General features: G+C 38.9%; 2 protein-coding genes across 2 annotated transcripts; one reads left to right on the top strand and one right to left on the bottom strand.

The window, feature by feature from the left end:
• The first annotated feature begins 74 nt into the window (after positions 1 to 74).
• Positions 75 to 18,221, top strand: ppih (peptidylprolyl isomerase H (cyclophilin H)). Its single transcript, XM_080763086.1, has 9 exons — positions 75 to 240; positions 10,873 to 10,937; positions 12,167 to 12,190; positions 14,711 to 14,755; positions 15,088 to 15,130; positions 15,673 to 15,765; positions 15,954 to 16,041; positions 16,141 to 16,181; positions 17,502 to 18,221. Exons 1-9 carry the CDS (start codon positions 166 to 168, stop codon positions 17,568 to 17,570), a joined length of 543 nt encoding a protein of 180 aa, XP_080619212.1. The 5' UTR covers positions 75 to 165; the 3' UTR covers positions 17,571 to 18,221.
• On the bottom strand, positions 3,829 to 7,930 carry LOC308315717 (uncharacterized protein). Its single transcript, XM_080763835.1, has 2 exons — positions 7,714 to 7,930; positions 3,829 to 5,535 (listed from the first exon to the last, which is right to left on the bottom strand). Exon 2 carries the CDS (start codon positions 5,495 to 5,497, stop codon positions 4,439 to 4,441), a length of 1,059 nt encoding a protein of 352 aa, XP_080619961.1. The 5' UTR covers positions 5,498 to 5,535; positions 7,714 to 7,930; the 3' UTR covers positions 3,829 to 4,438.
• Positions 18,222 to 19,964: the final 1,743 nt, after the last annotated feature.

Here is a 19,964-nt window from a genome sequence, read left to right as displayed (position 1 = left end):
CGTTTTTGGTGCTATGGTATAATGTCCGTCAGCCTGAGCCGTACTACTACTGCCGTAGTATGTCCAATGGGGGCCACCGTATGGTAAATACACCGTTTTTCAAACCGGTCGCATGTTTTGTTGAGCAACGTTAATAGTCTAATAATTGGCCAGGAAGGAAAAAATATGAACGTTACACAAGTCCAGCCATCAAATCCCAACAATCCGATAGTTTTCTTTGATGTCACCATCGGAGGACAGGTGAGTAAAGAAAGAACAAAACAACACTGACTGGTGTGAAAGCCATGAGTCGCATGCAGCTCCCAGCTAACGCAACTAGCTAACTTAGCATGTACTAAAACACTAGGGATAGCGTGAGTTATATCATACCACACTCTTAAAGTTGACTGGTTTATAGTACTCATTGATTTAGTACCCGCATAGCGGGTTTGATCGTTTGAACCTCATTAGTCGTTTGGTTATAATTCAGTAAGGCGCCCTTTTACCTTCGCTAGATCAACTATCCTATGGTAACAGGATATGTGAGCTACTCGATGTTACTGTTAAATTCGTTTATTTTTTCCCAAAAATGTTAAATGATAAAATATTTCGAAACTGTTTTAATACATGATTAGAAGTTAGAACATGCTTAAACATTCGACAATAAAGGTCCAATATTTTTGGGCATAAACAATCATTTGAATTAAGTCTGATGTACAGTACATGTTCACAACTTACTTCACACATGTATATTTTACATTTATAGCCTACTTAAAAACTTTAGTCAAATATTTTATTTGTAATTGTAACATTTTGACCAAATAGCCAAAGGTGCCCAGATGCTGTATACTCGGAGATGTCTGACCATTGCTTTCGTGTCTTGAAAAACTAAACTCGGACTATAGTTATGTGACAATAAAACGTAGTAAGTTTAAAAGTACATTTGACTGCCATTGTTATGTAGCCTAGTATATTTAATTTTACAGTTGGTTGATTGTTTACGTTTATAAATTGTGAGGGTGTGCTGTGCAATGATTTTGAGGAATGCTGCTTCATAGCCATGATTCATGACTCTCGTATTAATCATCATGGCAGTCATGTATCAGGGCTAGCTGCTTCAGTGCTTATTAAATGAATGACTGCTCATTGGAAGAATCGGTTGATGTTCTTGAATCTTGATAACTATTTTTGGTGGATGGCTGCTTGGTTCACTTGTCTTTAGTTACAATACTGTAGCATCGATACCCAGGCTTTCATTTCGTCTGGTCACAATTGCTAGAGGAAGATCAGATTTGGGAATTCAGTCTTAAATCAGGCAGATGAATGTGGTATCACGTCATTGTGCAATGGTGGAACTGAAGTAGACAGGGAACTAGAAAGGTCGCAATTTTTCAAAATTGCAAAGTGTGGTTGCCACAGTCGCTTACATAGGCCCCTCCCACTAATATTGCCAGCCAATTACAATGTCACGTCACCCCTGTGATCATGCATAACTACTTCGGAGGATATTTATCTTCCAAAAATCATGTTTTTGCGACAAACGGTAAAACGGTAAAGGGCCCCAGCACGAAAAGCTACTATACGGCCTGTTTTGAAACCGAATATACAAAAGATATTTTGACACTACTTTTCTTTCACTTAAAGGAGGAAACTGATGACAAAAAGATACAAAAAGAGAGAACTATTTCAACTTCATGTTGACATATCCGTGGTGCAGTAGATCATATCATGGAGATGTGGTCCAGTCCCATTTAGACCTGAAGACATTTCTGCAAATGTCAGTTTTCTGAAAACCCTATGTTTCTATGTCAGTCATTCTTAAAGTTTTTCATGTCAAGGACCCCAAAAATATATGTAATTGGCCGCCGACCCCCATCTGAAAATATGTTGTTCCAGGGACCCCCCATGAAGCAAAGATTGAGTTAAAAACGATCGCTCTGACAGAATATATATTCAAAGATTTGCAACACATTTTCACGATTTTTCAAAAATAGCAGACTCTGTCTATACTCTATGGCTCTGTTGTAATCCAAACGTACACGTGTGTGGGTAAAGGGATAGGGTGGCCTGGCTGGGTGTATGACTTGACTACCGCGGCCTGAATGATTCAGCCCTGCAACGAGATATGATCTGGACAACAGATGTCAATATGAAGTTGAGGATAACATTGACCACTTCTGTGTCTGAAGCCCACCACACACCGGCTGCGTCCGCCGCGCCGCACGGCGCGCCGATAGAACACAGTTCTATTTTCCAGGCGGCGCCGCACGGCAACGCGCCGCAGACGGTGTGCGATGGGCTTTAGTCATACTTCTCTCTCCTTTCTTTTGTAATCTTTTTTTGTCATCAGACGGACTCATCCTCCTGCCGTTAACCCAGTGGTGGAAAGTAAATAAGTACATTTACTCAAATACTGTACTTAAGTACAATTTTGAGGTATTTGTACTTTACTTGACTCCAATTTCCAAAACATTTACAAAATCTGTAGGAGGAGGAGCCAAAAGTGTGATTTGGAGAAAATTCAAATTTGCAGGAATTTCTTTACTGACGAAAATGGCCGTGGCCTATATGTGGAAATGCATCATGACCAAAGGAATCCATGGAAAAAGAAAATTTGATTGTACGACTTACGATTCAAGAGTTATAGGGAAAAACGTAAAGTGGGCTGTTATAGCGCCACCATGAGGCCGACTGATGTAATTCCTTTTCAATAAATTTTCATAATTATTATGAACCCCCCTCCCAAGTCTTGTAAATATGGCGCTTACAGTCTCCACTCTCCAATGGAAAAAAATACTTACATTTAGTCTTCGATTTCCCCATTATAAGTCTATGGAGAACGAATTCATTTATATCAATCAAAATACAAGCACACGATTCCCGATGAAGCCGGTCAATTTGACATATGGCTCGAGTGTGTGCGGCAGAAACTGTGGGAGGAGTAGTGCGGCAAAGTATCGCTCATTTACAATAACAATAGTCTGGTTGCCCCGTTAGGGCAACCACACTAATTAATACGCAGAAGTAAATGGTGTACAGTTTTAGACCAGACCCGGTCTGTTATGAACACAACACAGAATGCCCATATAGAAGAAAAAAATAGCTACCGGTAATAGGTATATCAATTTACAACTTTGGAATCATGAGAAGTTTAATTTGACCACTAGATGGAGTTGCCACTTACCATACAATTTTTGCTTGGAAATACTCCTGCACATTGTCTCCAGATGCATTTTATTTTGTAATCGTTTCAGTTGTTAGGTTATCTAATTTAGATCAAGATAACCTGATGAGGGTCTAATGGCTGGAACAAAAAAGTTTTTTCTTGATTTCTTGTTTTTTAATGAAAACTATTTCATACATGCCATTTTCTGGGCACTGCTGCTGCAGCAGTACTGAATTGGGAGGTAGAGGATGTCATCTGGGGAAAAGAAGGTTCCTGGTTGCTGGCATCATGCTGGCCCCCTTACTGTTTCTGACGAGCAACAAGTCTGTATTGTTTTTGTCCAACATCTGGCTTTTGAAATCACCTCATATGGCAGCCAAGTCTATGGAATATTGGTTTGTTTTCAAGGGCCTTGTGACATGTGAGTCAATACAAATTAAATGCATCTTCTTGCGCCCCTCAGTTCACAGTACACTAGTGTGATTTAGTTTTTTTGTTTTATTGTAAGTACCTACCAACTTTAAAGTTCTTTGGATAAAGGCACTATAGAAATTGCTAAAAAATCTAAAAAGACATGACACTGCTGCACCCCAATGTGTAATACATTGAGTGCTGAATAAAATCATACCATAATAGAGCAGAAAGAAATGCACATATAATTCCCATTTACAGGAGTTTATTAAATTAAATGACATTGAGCAACACAGATTCTTCCTAAGACCAGCTATAGAAATGCAGACCATTTACAGTAATTATATTACATACCATTCTCAAAGTAAAGTACTTCAGAGACAGAAAAACAGAGGTGCATGATTTAAATCATTGTACTTGCAAGTTGCATTACATATTAGTATATTTTAGATTCCCAGTTTTTTTTTAAACTGGTGCACTACATATTCACTAATGCGCCACAGCCGCCACTATGATATATCTTCCCTTCTTTACATTACTTTGGAAAAACAGAGTTGCAGAGTCAAATGCTTATAAACAATATACAAACTTTATATTCACTATCTCAATGTATAAATAAAAAGCTGTTAAACACATAACCACTTTTACAAGATTTTTTGTTTTTCTTTATTTCATTTTTTAATAACCTTTATTCATGCTAGCATACAATTGTGTGTTTGCCGTTTGTGATCATCCTGTCTTCTAGAAGAAAAATGATGATGCAATTGTTATATTGTCAGTGTAGCTCTCCAGCTACTGATGTCAATACTGTATCTATCGAGCAATGTCTTGATTTACTTTCACATGGACCAATACAGTAATAGAAAACGGCATTCATTCTATTCAGACAGTTGTAGGAAGTTTGTGCTGATGGGTTCCTTTGCTCAGGTGCCAGTACCCACGGCATAAAGACATGTCATCCGGCAGTTTATTGTATGGCCCTACTATGTCGCTCTTTAACCAGAACACCACACCCGTCAATACACTGTTAATGCATTCCAGCCAAAGAAGGTTGACGATAACATAAGCAGGTATTCCAAAGCCCAACCACAAACACATCACAGATATCACCAGATAAGGCATCCATACTGAAGCGAAGCCCAGAGTTAAACTGACACACAGAGATGGACGATGCATGACTTGAGGTTCTATCAGGAAATTATTCTCACCACTCTTGGTGTCTTTCATTGCCACAGATCTGAACTGTAAATCGCTCCTCAGGTTCTGGGGAGGTGCATTCCTCTGTTGATTAAACTTTTCGGCTTCTTCAAACCACTTGTATAGCCTGGTGTATTGAGGCAGCAAAGTTAAAAGGACGTAGATGAAAAGACATAAAACAGTGTAGCTGACTATTCTTGACTCATGTACTTCACACACCAGTGCCGTAGTTCCTCCCAACTCCTCGATTTCCATCATGTCTGTTGTCACTGATCCGGTGTTGTAGAACACAGCCTTTGTCCACATCAGTAAGACCAAGACCACATTACATAGGGATTTACAAAGGGATTTACAGCTCCACCTGCTTGTGAGCATATCCCCTAATGCATAGTCCAGCAGGCCCAGGCCTATTGTAGGAACTGGTAGTGCTGCATATACTGCAGAGGCATGTCCCAAGATAAAGCAAACGGACACAGGAGATCTTATGGGCCCAAGAAACCACAGTGTCACCATGGAGAATGCCAGGAGGGCATCAGCCACAATGAAGGACAGTGCACATATGCTTAGAAAGGAGTTACGCCATTTATGCTGGCATAGGTGCAAAACAACCATGCCCAGGCCCAACTTGCACAGCAAGAGGAACACGTATTGTCCGGTGTTGTTTAAATGACAACGATCCTTCTGCTCCCAGTACTCTATAATTGCGAGCATTTTGACAGTGCTGTTTCCCAGAAATGTCGGCATTATCACAGTTCCCTCCAGGCTGGGTGCTTCAGAAAAAGCTGTTGAAGACAAGAATAATAGTGGTTAGAACAACACACACAAAACCAATAAATAAAATACAGCAGATTCAGCATTCTGTTATACAGATTTGATATGCACACATTTGGAGTGTGTGTTGTTTCTTTTTTGGGACTACCTTTTTCGCAGAGTGTGGGAGCTGATGGTCAAGGTCAAGTTTATTCTCATGTCTCATTGTCTACTACTAGTTGTAGGAAGTAGTGGGGCAAGGGAGGCTTTCTCACATTCTAACTCAGCCAGAAAAGCCCATTGTGCCATCCAGCTCGGCAGCCATCTCTAGTCATTAGACTCCTGGCTAACCCACACCTCCTGGTATTGAATTCACAACCACATACTACTTTTTTGGCTGGCGTACGCTTTGGCCTGCTGAGTACACCGGTGTGATGTCAGCAATCACATGACCCCAAGTTCTAGGCTATTAGGGGGGGACTTTTTTTTTAATAATCTTTTGATCTATTTTGAATTTTAACATTATTTCCAAATCTGTGACATACAGACTTCATAATCTCAGTTCTTCCTGGACTACAGTCTGTGCTTCCTGTAGTTCCAGTCAGAACGATCCCTCCAACTGATCCATCTGTCGATCTACGCGTCAGATCTGACAAACAGACAGTTGATGGAGGACATCCGGTACATGTTTAGCAGGGAGATGGGGAAGCGCGTGCACTGCACACACACACACACACACACACACACACACACACACACACACACACACACACACACACACACACACACACACACACACACACACACACACACACACAGTACACACAGTCACTCACTCACACAGTCACATTTGTTTTGTCAGGGGAAATGTGGGCATTTTGCATTTGAGTGACTTGAAAAGTAGCTAGAAGTAGCTACAGTAACATGGGTTGGTAGTTACTTAGAAACGAACTCATGCAGTAGCAGAATTAGCAGTTTTTTCCCCTGTTTTAACAATCAGAAATCAACCAACCTCCATATCTGCCCTTAAGTTTTCCTAACTAAATACAGCAAAAATACATATTATCCAGGGTATGGCAATCAAATGCATTTTACAATAGTAAAATAAACAGTGTTTTTCTTGTTTTTTTAATACTCTGCAGGACCAGTCGTGTTGAAACTCCTATTCATGCTTAGATCTTAGTCTGAGGTCATCTGGGAAACAGAAGACTGAGCCTTTGTTCTGTATCAGCTCAGCTGTGCTGATAGTTAGATGTCAAAACAATGTTATTAATCTCTTCAGTGGTGTAGGTACTAGGCAGGCATTTCAAGTCTGACTGGCCCACTGTACCTGCTATCAGTTACTTTGTAGCACTTTAGCTTGCTTGTTTACTTTCAACTAATTACTGCTTATGTTGTTAATTGAGTCCATACTCCGATCTTGCACTTTGTAAGTCGCTCGAGTGACTGTTAGTGCTAATACCTAAATTTAACTTCCATAGGGATTCTTAGGGAACCCTGCATTGCAGAGCACCATTCCTGCTGATAATTTGTCATAGTTAATATTGCATGTTTGACCTTCGGTTTGACCTAGATCTGATTGACTGGTACTGATTCAGTCTCATCTGCATAAGAATTTAGATATGCTTGGGACGCCATGGTCACTGCTTATTGTGCTTAATCTGGATACTGTATGTCCAATAATACAGGATGCAACTGTTGAAGTACAACTCCTTTCCATTCATTGTAGAAGGTCTTATTCATATTATACTCCTTTCTGTATCTGTTATGATGACTCATATTATATTCTGGTCATGTAATGTGACCTACAATATAATTCTATATATTCTCTGTGTTTCATAAACTTCAGTTGTCATGTGATACTGCCTGTTATCATCTTGTTCTTCGTTCAATCATCACTCACCACTTTTAATAGTGGTTTAATAATTGCAACAAAACAACTACATTTACAAAAGTGCAAGTAACCAACCAAACTGATGGCTATTTACCTTTAAAAATGTAAGTATAACTATTAAATATTAGTAACACCAGTATTATTATATTTAAATAGCTTTGGAAAGGAATGATCATTAAGAGCAGTGAACTGTGGAACCTTTAACTGTCAATTCTGTCAACACAAAATTGTTAAAGGTTATCTTTTGCCAGAGTAAAGAAAGAATAGTATATTCCGTTCATTCCACAGAGAATGACAAGTGTGCCTGCCCTGTTACCTGTTGTCCAAGTCGCGTGTGTTTCCGTGTCGAGCCAGCGGCTGACTGCATCAAGGCCTCTTCCGAGTGGAAAAAGCTAGCAAAAAAGCAGAATCTGCTCACTCTCCAGTCAAGGTCCACATATGAGATAGTGTACAAGTTCAACCACATCCAGCTTCTTCCTCCTCCGTCACCCTGCTGAGAACAACTTGTAGAAAAAACACACAGTCTTTAAACAGACCGGTCTGTTTTGACCCTCCCCCACAGGTGACAGATGACTCTCATGCTGTTTTGCATGTTGGGTAAACTGGCTGGATGATGGACCCACCCTTTCACAATAGATGTATGTAGCTAAGCTTTGTCCATATGATATTTTACTGTAGAGACCCAGTGAAACCAGTATGAAAATGGTAGGTGTCAAGGATGTTGGCAGGCACGGATTGCCCTGGCAGGGACAACCAATAGTAAACGTAGTTTACGTTTTTTTTATTAAAATGCTTCATCATGCCCAATTTATTCTCCATTTTGATAGTTTTTTCTTTTCTGCCTTTATTGATAGTATCAAGTGATGACTGACAGGAAAGAAGGGGAGAGACATGCAGCAAAGCTCGTCATGAACGGAACTCGAACACGCAGCACGCTGTCAGGCCAAAGCCTATATGTGGCATGCGCCTGGACCACTTGGCGTCTTGGCCATTTATTCAGTGCTCCCATTTTGATAGTTTAAAGCTTAACTATATAGCCATCTTTCTGCCAAACTGTTTCCTAGTAAAACATTGTGGAAGCACTTGTTATAACCTACTTCTTACTATTTGTACACCGGTCTACTCTTCCATAACACAATATATGAGCAGTATATTGTTAGATGATATGCCTACAACAGTGCTTATTCAGTGTAAATGTTGCGGTTTCTATGACATGGCCAGTTTGGCCCCAGGTAGTGGTCTGAAAAGGGACACAAAGAGCAGGTGTGGTGAATGCAGCTATGTTTCAGTTCAGTTGTATTTATAGTTCCTCTCATTCTACTGAAGAATGATAGTTTGTAGTGCTGAGAGTAGGGATGCACCAAAAGGGAAATTCTTGGCCGAAACCGAATACCGAATATTGGAAACAGTTGGCCGAATATCCGAATATGATTATATTATATATCTTTTTTCCTACCATTGCTGTCATGGCCGTACCTTAAAGCTACCTGATTTATGGCAAAATAAATGGTTATGGCAAAACTTTAAATCACTATTATGGGTCCATAAAACATTTATTCAGCGCTTTTGAATGCATTAATAGCATACACTATTCGGTGATATATTTTCTGCCTATTCAGGCCGAAACCGAATAGGCCGAAAATGCATTTTTAGCCATTTTCTGCCGAATATTTTCCGCGGCCAAATATTCGGTGCATCACTAGCTGAGACCAAAGAGGGGGTGAGACTGAGTCAAGACTGACACAGAGGTGGTGCCAGACTGAGCCATACTGTATGGCCACAATGGAAACAAGTCCCCAAGGACTTTTGTATTATCCTTTTAGATAAGGCTAAAAGGATACTGTACTATGTGCTGTACATTTCTGACTAATAAAGTATTCAATCAATCAAGACCAGAACATTTGCATTCCTAACCAATTTCAGGTACTCTGATTTTTGTGTTGTCTGAAGTCACTTGAAGCTGATGCGTTTAACATACAAAATGATAATTTATTTTACTGAATAAAAATTAATTTTGTCCAATCTGTATGGTAAAGTATATTTATAGTATAATACAATATAATGTATACAACAATTGTTTTTGGTATCTGCTCTTATCTACTATTGAGACATTTAGATCCTGTGTCTAGTAGGTTGGACCCGACACAAAGGTAAATAAAATGTCTTCCCAACGTTCCCAGAGCAAGCAGGCAGACTATTATCTCTGTGGTATCTCAGCACTTGTTCAAAACCAAGATAAATAAAACGGGTTATGAAGTGCAGCTTTAAGAGCTTAGTAATAAAAATGAAAGAAATAAGTTAAAAATGACATAGAATTGTATGAAATGGGTAGACCTGTTGAACAAAATATGATCTGGATTAATACGCTTTTAAAACACACAAACTGTTGACAAGCATGATTAATACTGTAAATTTAGCTTACCTAGTATCAAGAATAGATTAACATAGCTTGTCTGTTCCACACAAGCTTATAGCAAACTAGTCCTTTGCTCTTGTGACCAGTTTCCTTTTCCAATGACATTGACATGATAACATGACATTGATTTTACCCTATTATTACTACCCTAGAGAATGTAATATACAGCACAATATAACAGGATTCCACTGACAGTCTGTTTTAACTGCGGGCTGTCGCCAAGCAGTGTGGGGAAAGCTTCGTGGTTGGTGGGGACAAACTACTCTTTTCATACGCATAAATTGTTTCTTTTCACTTATGCGCACACTAGCCCACACACCACACAGTGTGTGCTTCAATCTCCTCTACTGTCCTCCAGTTCCCCAGTAGTTTGTGGGAGGCCTGTGTTGGCGGATGCTCCGGCATCCCCCCACAGTGGCTACACTCACTCAGAACCACACTCACTCAGAATCCATGGAATAATAGATGAGCAGGGCCTACACAGAGGATGCTTGGAACCCATTCATGTATTGCATACATTTATTGGAAAACTCTTAATTTACAACCCAATATGCTAGTGACGATTGCCGTTACAAGGAATGGGCTGAAATGACGTTCCCCATCATCCCAGAGTACTGTAGATGCAAAGTAGTTTACTTGCTCACTTGGCCGCCTCCTCAATTTGGAACTAAAAGGCATAATTAAGATTAGAGGCATCTGATCTGTGTGTATAATTTGCCATTAGTTACATGATACATACTGTTATCAGTAGAGAAACAAAAATCACAAGCCTTGGGACAAACTAATTAATGGTACTCTATACAGTTTAGTGTTACATACTGATACTGATAGTATATCCTTAAGCAAAATTCAGGTAGGAAGTTAGGAACTGGTCTGTCAAGATTATGTTATGCTGCCAATCTTGTATATCACTGCCTTAGGAACACAATGGTATGTTTATGTATTCATAACCCGTTTGCCCAAGGCGAAAGAGCAAGTTGAGCTATATTGCTAACAGTTGTTTTTATCTGGTTGTTTGTGGTCAGCTGCTGTGATAAAATGTGCTCAACTGTTTTTCAGGAAGTTGGACGTATGAAGGTTGAGCTGTTTGCTGATGTGGTTCCGAAGACGGCAGAGAATTTCAGGTAGGGAACAGGCCTGCAGAATACTCTGCACTGTCACTGTAATGTAAAGTGAATGTGTGCTGTAGCACATTACATACAGATATTATATATTCTACAAAGTACAGCATACCATCCCCCAAGCACACATGACAATAAGCATAAGATATCACATCTATCCACACATTAACATTTTTGCAGCATTTCTGACTCCTGCACCCCTAGAGAGACCCAAAGTTACCATAGTTTATCAACATTTGATGCCCAAATCCGATTTGTTTGCATATCCAGATTTAATCGCACACACAAATCTGACCAGCAAAATTGGATTTAAACCACACTTAAGTAGTTTGAAATGTGATTAAAATTCAGACTTCTCAAGATGTGTCTCTTTTTTAGCTAACTGTAAGCGGTTAAAATACAACCGACGGAGGAGTTCTGCGATGCGACTAGATAGATAGTGGCTACTGTAGATGGATGACCCATCTCCATCCATACTTGGATTGGTTGCTGTTTTGTTGTCTGTACTGTGTGTATTGTAGTCTTACCTACGCCTATGTTGTTACCACAGCAACCAATGCAAAAGGGTTGACATTGACAATGTCTGAATACTGTTATTGCAACAGTATGGACAGTTAGTCCTAAAGAGAGAAACAAACAGGATTTGCCTGCAATCTGAACAAAGCCTTGGCTTTTGTAATACATTCTGCATTGTGCCATAGGCTAATCCCTGCCATGCATGTAATGTACATGCATATGGGATTTACATACAGTATGGATTATGGCACAATGTACCTAAATTACGAAATCTAAGTGAGTACACCAACGTAAGTGTGGCAATATCATGTCATTTCGAGGTTTTTAAGATATGTTTTGAGAGGAATCAGGTCCCAATAACAATTAGGAATAAACCTAGGCAAAATGCATTTTTTGAGGTATCCAATCAAAGTAAGGACCCTCAAAAATTCTGATTAAGTACTAAATATTCACACCCAGAAATGTCTAATTAGTTTGACTCAGGCCAAGTTGCACAACAGCTGTGTACTCACACACCCAGCCCAGAGTTTGACACTACCCACACACCACAATGTACATTTTGGGATTTGGTTGATTGTTATGTGGCGATTCTTTTGATATACTTTTGAAGCACTTTGTGTCGTGACCATCAATGTCTGTGAAAGGTGATCTACAATTATATTTTACACTATGAATCATTTATGAATGTGAAAGATGTCTTGTTCCTCTCTTTGCAGGCAGTTTTGCACTGGAGAGTTCAGGTAAGCAAGTGATGCTGGTATCACATGTGCGATGTGTTATAAGGTCCAGGTCCTAAATTAGGCATTGATTCTGCCCACCAACCCCTCTTCTAAAACATGCATTAGACATTGCCAATAATTTTGCCCAAGCAGCACTTCATGGATTATTACACTTCTATTACACTAAATTGGTCTTTGCATTTTCCCATTTAGTGACATAGATAAATATTTTATATAAATGTATTCCTTTGCACTTACTTTTACTCTGGATAATTATTTTGTCAATTTTCTATCCTTTTTTATATGGACTGCTGGATCACATAATCAACTTTATTATCATCGTAATATTGTTTTTTTAACAGCAGATTCTGCATTTGTCCATAACAAATGTCCCTTCATGACAATACTTTGTATCCTAATATAGTGGGTGAAATTATTTTTGTGCAAGCTCTCAACATTTGCAGTTACGGGAAGAGTTACAATAGGGAAGAGAGAATGTAGAACAGGAATAACAGGAAGGCAGTAAAGCACAGTCAAAGTCCAGTGTACATAAGGTGCATGAATAATTTTAGCAATGGATAGATGGCACCATGGAAGGCAGAAATGCTTCTTGTGCAGGTGGGAAACTTTGACAGGAAAAGACTCGCTCACCGTATAGAAAAAGAAGTAAAACTCCTTAGACTGAGACTTAGGAAAATATATATTTTTTATTTTATTTTATCATGCTTTTACGGTGCTCTGTGCTCATGGTGCAATTGTTGGGCAGGTGGAAAACATATCCACCATATAAAAGCAGCAGGTATATAAAATCAGTGTCATGTGCATGGTTAAAGTGACATGGATAAAAATATAGCATCAGGTAAATCATATAAAATAGAAGCAGGTGTGAAATCATGGCTTCATATGCACGGTACAGTAATTGGTTAAAGTGATATGGTTACCATAGCAGTGAGTATTGAGTCACCATCTGGTGAGTGGTGACTGATATCAGTATACAGTTGTTTATGTAAGGTGTGTGTGTGTGTGTGTGTGTGTGTGTGTGTGTGTGTGAGAGAGAGAGAGAGTTTACTGTGTTACTTTGGACAATTACGGGGGCAATTTTTGTTCATATTTGTACATCATCTGTCGATTTTTTTTGCGTTATCCAGCGAAATGTAACGTACGCTGATGTTCTTTACATTATGCTTGTTTAATCTCCCTTTATATATTTCAACCATTATTGCTTTAGTTGTCCATTTATGAAACAAAACATATCAAACATAAGCCGGTCCAAAAGTGTTCATAATTCTATCCGCCCAGCTATCTGCCTGCCATCAAATGGCACAACAGCTATAGTGTGTCCTCCACCAGGATGCAAAATAATGGGGATGGAAGAGTTGGAATATTTGTTGAATAAAGTTTTCCTCCTTTTTAACTACGGTATTAAAGGACAGTTTTTTTCAACCAAGGTTCATGTTTTAGGTTGTTATTAGAGAAAGTAAAAGATGAGTGCATTCGAACATGGGGCTAAATGTATTTTTTTTACAAATCTTTATAGCGATTTCTTTTTTTATTATTTACTATAGTCCTACTAGACCTATATTTGACCACAAAAGATCACAGGATCTACTGAATGTGTGAAACTAACATATTGAGCCTATGATGACACACAGTGTGGCTTCCCCCCACTAGTACTTAATGTGAAGGTACATTCAGTAGATCCTGTGATCTTTTGTGGCCAGATGTAATTTCTTGTGGTCTAGTAGGACTATTAGTAAGTAATAACAATCTAAAACATGAACCTTGGTTGAAAAAAAAGTTGTCCTTTAAGTGTGCCCGGATCTCCACTTTTAGATGTAAAATGGTAAATGGTAAATGGTGCATTTATATAGCGCCTTTATCCAAGGCGCTTTACATAGATTGTGCATTACATTCACCCATTCATACACCGATGGCAACGGAAACCATGCAAGGCACCAGCTAGCACATCGGGAGCAATTAGGGGTTCAGTGTCTTGCTCAAGGACACTTCGACAGTAACTCTGGGGGAGCCCGGGTTCGAACTGGCAACCTTGCGGTTCCCATCCAGGCACTCTACCCCTGAGCCACCGCCGCCCCAGATGTGTTATCCCGATTGATCCCAGGAGCACCTTTTTACTATTTTTACATTTTATACACCTGCACACCTCCTGAGCACCTGGTTGCTTCCTTGCCTCTGGAATATTTGTTACTTGGGGGGTGGTAATTGTACTCTCATTTGTGTCATGATATTTATACAGGTTTGGTAAGGGTACAGTATAAAGTAGGAAAATGAGGTCACAATGACTGGTAATTCCTACTGTGTTAACTCATTTGCCAGAACGGAACAACCTCTAAATAGTTCAAGTTGTTTACCTGCCAAAGTAGTATGACAGGTAGGCACACGTAACAGTAGTTACAGACAGTTGTTAATGTAACAGTCTGGCATCTACAGTCTGTATATGTGCAGTGCTGTCTTGCACAATTTGCAGACTTGCAGTCATGTGTTTGTCTTCATCTCCTCTTTGAAAATTCTCACCCTCAGAAAAGATGGAGTCCCTATTGGGTTTAAAGGCTGCACATTCCACAGGTAAGTGCACTTGTACTGGAAGGAAACATGATTGATGACACACATACCGCTATTGCTACTGATATTAGAAATGTCCCTAATACTGTTAGTATGTGCTGAAAAGCATATTTTTGAATGCGGAATAAAGAAATAATATAACCCGGAGAGTTGCTTTTTGTTCATTTATTTGTACAGTAATAAAGCACATTTAAATGTGAAGCCTTTAGAAACAGAATGATATAATGCAAATGGAAAAATGCCTCTTGTTTTTTATACAAAGTCAATGAAACCATTGACATGTGCCAGTTTGCCAGTTTGACTGCCCTAACATTTTTTTTATTGCTTATTGGTAGGGTAATCAAAGACTTCATGATCCAGGGTGGAGACTTTGTAAATGTGAGTACACACACTTCAATGCATTTTAGTTAATGATTGTTCTCTGATGACACATTACAAGCACCATCAGTATATGGGATGTTTTTCCACTACATCAGTCTGTTTCAGACTAATACTTGTCTAGTAGTTAAACCTTTTTTTCTTTTCAGAGTTCTTATATGTGATATTGCACATGATTTATGTATATTTCTCTGAGACATTGATATGTCTCATGATGCACTGTGTTTGCACTAGTGCATCAAAGCACAGAAGCAGGTTCGATGTTAGGAAAATCCAAGTCATACCCCCCCTTATTGCCCATGTGTACTGTGTAACCTTTTGTTGTGATTTACAACAACATTGTATTGACTTTGTCCTTGCTCTTGATTTAAGCATTGAATGTCATGAATATAGTCTATCAATATAAAATATATACAATCAATGATGGGTACAGGTGAAAAAGGCTAGCCATCTCTCACCCTCTAGTGGACATGTTGTGCAATACACTTTAGCTTTTGTGTCCTAGAGCCATCCTAAGCTATCCTGATGTGCCTTTTGTGCAGGGCGATGGAACTGGCATTTGCAGCATCTACAGAGGTCCATTTGCAGACGAAAACTTCCGAATGAAGCATTCTGCCCCTGGTCTTCTGTCTATGGTGTGTAAAAGATTACACTCCCCATCCATTATATATAAAAACAATAGTAGTTGCATTTCAAATATTGCATTGGTTAAATTAAAAGGTAAATAATCCCTGATATAGATATATTTTCAGAGCTCTAGTCCTTCATAATGATATACTGTACTGCAGATCTTCTGCACACTCATTAATATTCTCTTCTTCAGGCAAATAGTGGTCCTGGAACAAATGGATGTCAGTTTTTCATCACATGTACAAAGTGTGACTGGTTAGATGGGAAGCATGTCGTTTTTGGTATGGTGTTTTATCAATCTATTGGAATTTATTCATGTTGGAGCTAAATTTTGGTTGACTAATCCGTCTTTTTTCATAACATCTTATATGTGATTTTAGGAAAAATTGTTGATGGCTTGCTGGTCATGAGGAAAATTGAGGTAATGAAAAAGTCTAATATTGTCATATTGAGTTAGAAGTTTTAATGTATTAAATTACCTGAATATTTGATGAGTACAAAATGTTCCAGTGTTCTAATAGCTACCCCCCCCCTCCTCCTTTTGTTTTACCCTTTTGGGGCTCACACCTAATTTAACATGGACTCTAATATTCCACTAATATTCCTATTATTTCACGATTTTACTACTATCTGATTAAATACTTAAAGGCGTGTACAGCTGATCACTTCATTTAGCATCCATGTAAACATGTTGGAAGTCAAGAATCGTTTCAATTTGGTTGAAGTAATATTTTTCATGTAAACGCAGCTGTTTCTGATGTAAGGACAAAAAAAAACATGTGTAATTTATCTGGTAGTATAGTGTACACTTTGCTGTAAAAATAATTGTGGTCACACTGCGACAGTATCCCTACATGACCTGCTTTCCATTGCCTGTGTCTCCCCTCTGCTGGCCAAGAACGCTATGTACGTTTTTCCAGCATTATGCTCCCCCCACAACTATTAACGATCATGATACATGGACATTGGACAACACATTTTACTTTGAATTGAAAGCAGGGATGGTCATTGTTTATTACTTTCAGGGATCATGTTAATGTGCAATAATACTTTTGTAGAGGATTCTGTTGTGTAGTTACCTAGTCACCTTGTTGACTAAGTTGTAGGCTACTGTATGCCTATCAACTGTATTGTTTTTAACAAAATAAACTAACTAACTAACTAACTAGTTAACTTGCCATGATGATGTAACTTCAAATATTGACGAGAAATTAGAAATTAATATTCTAAAAATGGTGTCCTCATTGAGTTACATTGCACAATTAAATGGCTCTAAAGTCACTCACACATAAACAAACAAAACTGATTATTTCAATATACAATATGACATTTATTTTAAAGAAAATATTCAACTTGCTGATGATTTTACTCTTTGAAGATCCAGATCTGTGGGTCTAGTCTGTCTGGATCTTCTTCTGTATACAAATGAGTTTCCAGGTCACCTGTTTCACTGTGCAATGTAAGCCATTGAGGATTATCCATTTCTATGGATCAATGGAGCAACTGAGGAAGATATCTTGCCAATATTTGGAGTTGCATCACAGCTAGTTGTATATAATTGAAACCTCTACCAAAGTGTCATTGCGCTTTCACTTGGGAATTTTGAAAGGAAGCTAATTTAAATGACCGGTACCAAGTGCTGTCACAATTGATTGGCAGCAACAGACAAATGAAGGGAACCAAGTTTTGATAACTTGGCAATGACATTTAATAACATAAATGTTCTCACAAATCCCAACAGAATGTTCCTACTGGTCCCAACAACAAACCCAAGCTCCCTATCGTCATTGCCCAATGTGGAGAGATGTGATATGGCTCTACTTGCAAGAGCTGCAGGCGCAGACCCACAAGACCATCCGTTTTCTGCAGGGAACCAATGAACCACCTTCTTTGTTTTCATACATCAGCCAGTAATAAGACCCAGTAATAAGACATGTTGGCTGGATAAAGAACATCTTGAACTGAAAGGCTTCATGCATTGATAGATTAGCGTAATCTGATTTGATGCACCTAAAATCTAATGTACAGAATTACAGATCAGTACATGATTCACATAGGCCTATTTTGTGGATTATGTCTGGCCTATTGACAGTTGTCAGGGAGTTATTACTGGGTTGTAAAAGAGGTAATGGAAGCTGTTCAAATCTATGAGCGATGTCCAGATTTAAGCCTGTTTGTTCTCTCAAGAAATACAATTGAGAAAAAGGGAAATTAAAGCTGGAAGGAGAGTTGGATTGTAAACATTTCTCCATTTGTAATTCAAACATTTAATTAATTAATTCTTTGAACCAACTTTGTGACTAATACATTTTACATAAAAAAATTAAAAAAAAGCAACATGATTTCTCACTTGATTCTGAAAATGAATTGTATGATGGCATGGTACTTTAAATTTAAAAGAATGTTTGAACATTTAATTTCTTCATATTCAAATTGTGGGATTGTAAGTGATGATATAGAAATAAGCAGACAAAATTGGAACTGGAATAAAAAGTTAAAATGATAAATTTTAAAGTTAAAATGATAGGCTGACATTTTGTCACCAAAATGTATTTTCTGATTATTAAAGAGCTGGAGAGATGAGGAGACTCATTTTACTGAACAAACACTATGGGAATGAGTACTATCAGAATATAGTGATTTAACCTTTTAACAATACCTGCCATATTCTCCAGCAGGCAGGTTGCAAAAGAAAGTTAAGTTGAACTAACTGAACTAACCCTTTAAAAGTATATTGCGATATTATATAATACAAATTGTCCAACTACACCACAGTAGCAATATTGATATCAAGTTAAAAGGCACATATGTGTCTACGGTATCTTATTTCCGTACTTGCTCAGACTACAATCTCCACATGGAGGTTGTGGAGTTCATACATTCATGATGCTGTGACAAATGTAAACGGGTGTAAAGAATGAAAACTATATTCTACCTTGTGTATAATAATGAATTTTGATGCTTTCAATATGCAGACAAAGTCTTCCAATTTCAAACTGCAAGATTGCATTTAATAATTGACTACAGTGACTTACTTGGCCTAGATGTCATTAAAAAGCATAGAAGTCTATGTGTGAGAGTAGTTGAAAGGCACAAGACTCCTCAGAGCAGAGGCAGTTTTGCCAAGCAAGTCCTCTGTTGAACTTATGAGCTACCTCTTATCCCAGCCCCACATACAGCCCCAACCTACTAAAACCCCCTCCCCCAGCTTGCACTCTCCCTCTCTAGTCTGCTTGGACCCCGTTCCCCGACACAAAAGAATCCTTTCAGATGGAGGCTCTCTTATGGAAGCAGGAAGAGTTCTCTTAGGAAGGTTTGGTGGGGGGGGGGGGCTGTTTTTTAGGCCTACTTCGTGTTGAAGGCTTTCTGGGGTCAATGCTAAAGCCCATCTTTGTGTGTGAGAGAGAGCTGGGCTCGTCCATAAACAACAAGCTCCTCACACATCAACCAGCACTCATAAACAGTGCCAGTGGGGGCATTAACATGACAATGGGTGGGGGTGGTCTCCCCTCTGTCTGTCTGGGGAGGTTGTGTGTGTGTGTGTGTGGGGTCAAACAAAAAAATGCAATCGTTTAAATAAAAGCCAAATGATAATGACAGCCAGTATTAGTCTTGAAGGCTACTTCAATTCCCATATGGATCACATGAGGAACAAGCTGATACAGTATATAGGCAGTGGGACACTGACAATTGTACTGTCAGTAGAGTTCCAGTGATTTGGGTTGCAGTCTTCGTGCATAAACTGTCGGTATAGGACAGCATTAAATGCATCCGAAATTCCGAATGTCTTTCCATATTTCACGAACAAAGCGCCACATTCTTTATGTGTAGACCACCAGACCAGGCTGTTTGTTTTCTTCAACCAGGTTGCGGGTGGACTGGGTCAGCAACAGCAACTAGCCTACACTCCAAATCGATCTTTGGAGGCATTACAACAGTGTATGGCCCACTGGCCCAGCCCACATAGTGCGACTAGTGTAAACGAAAGACAGTGGCTGACTAACCGCCTCTCAATATAGGTCATTTATCCCGCTGTAGATTTCCACAATCCACATGCATGGTTTCACACTTAACAGATGGGCAGGGCTAATCTGTAGAGTGTCTGATAAAGTCAGTCTAGCACTTTGAAGGAAAATAGCGATAGCGCTCCAGTGTCTAAGAAAAACTTAATTATAATCGCATCTGCTCATTCTAAATGTGTTTA

This window comes from Protomyctophum bolini (assembly GCF_963924005.1).
Source record: "Protomyctophum bolini genome assembly, chromosome: 5".
NCBI lineage: Eukaryota > Metazoa > Chordata > Actinopteri > Myctophiformes > Myctophidae > Protomyctophum > Protomyctophum bolini.
The sequence above is the reverse complement of the archived record's forward strand: the minus strand, read 5'-3'. Positions and strand labels throughout refer to the sequence as shown.

Bases quoted from the DNA above. Each gene is read 5' to 3' on its own strand.
- ppih (XM_080763086.1), top strand. From the start codon at position 166: ATGAACGTTACACAAGTCCAGCCATCAAATCCCAACAATCCGATAGTT. The intron at 12,191-14,710 runs GTAAGCAAGTGA...TCTCACCCTCAG, and splicing joins TTTTGCACTGGAGAGTTCAG to AAAAGATGGAGTCCCTATTG. The intron at 16,182-17,501 runs GTAATGAAAAAG...AAATCCCAACAG, and splicing joins TGGTCATGAGGAAAATTGAG to AATGTTCCTACTGGTCCCAA.
- LOC308315717 (XM_080763835.1), bottom strand. From the start codon at position 5,497: ATGCCGACATTTCTGGGAAACAGCACTGTCAAAATGCTCGCAATTATA.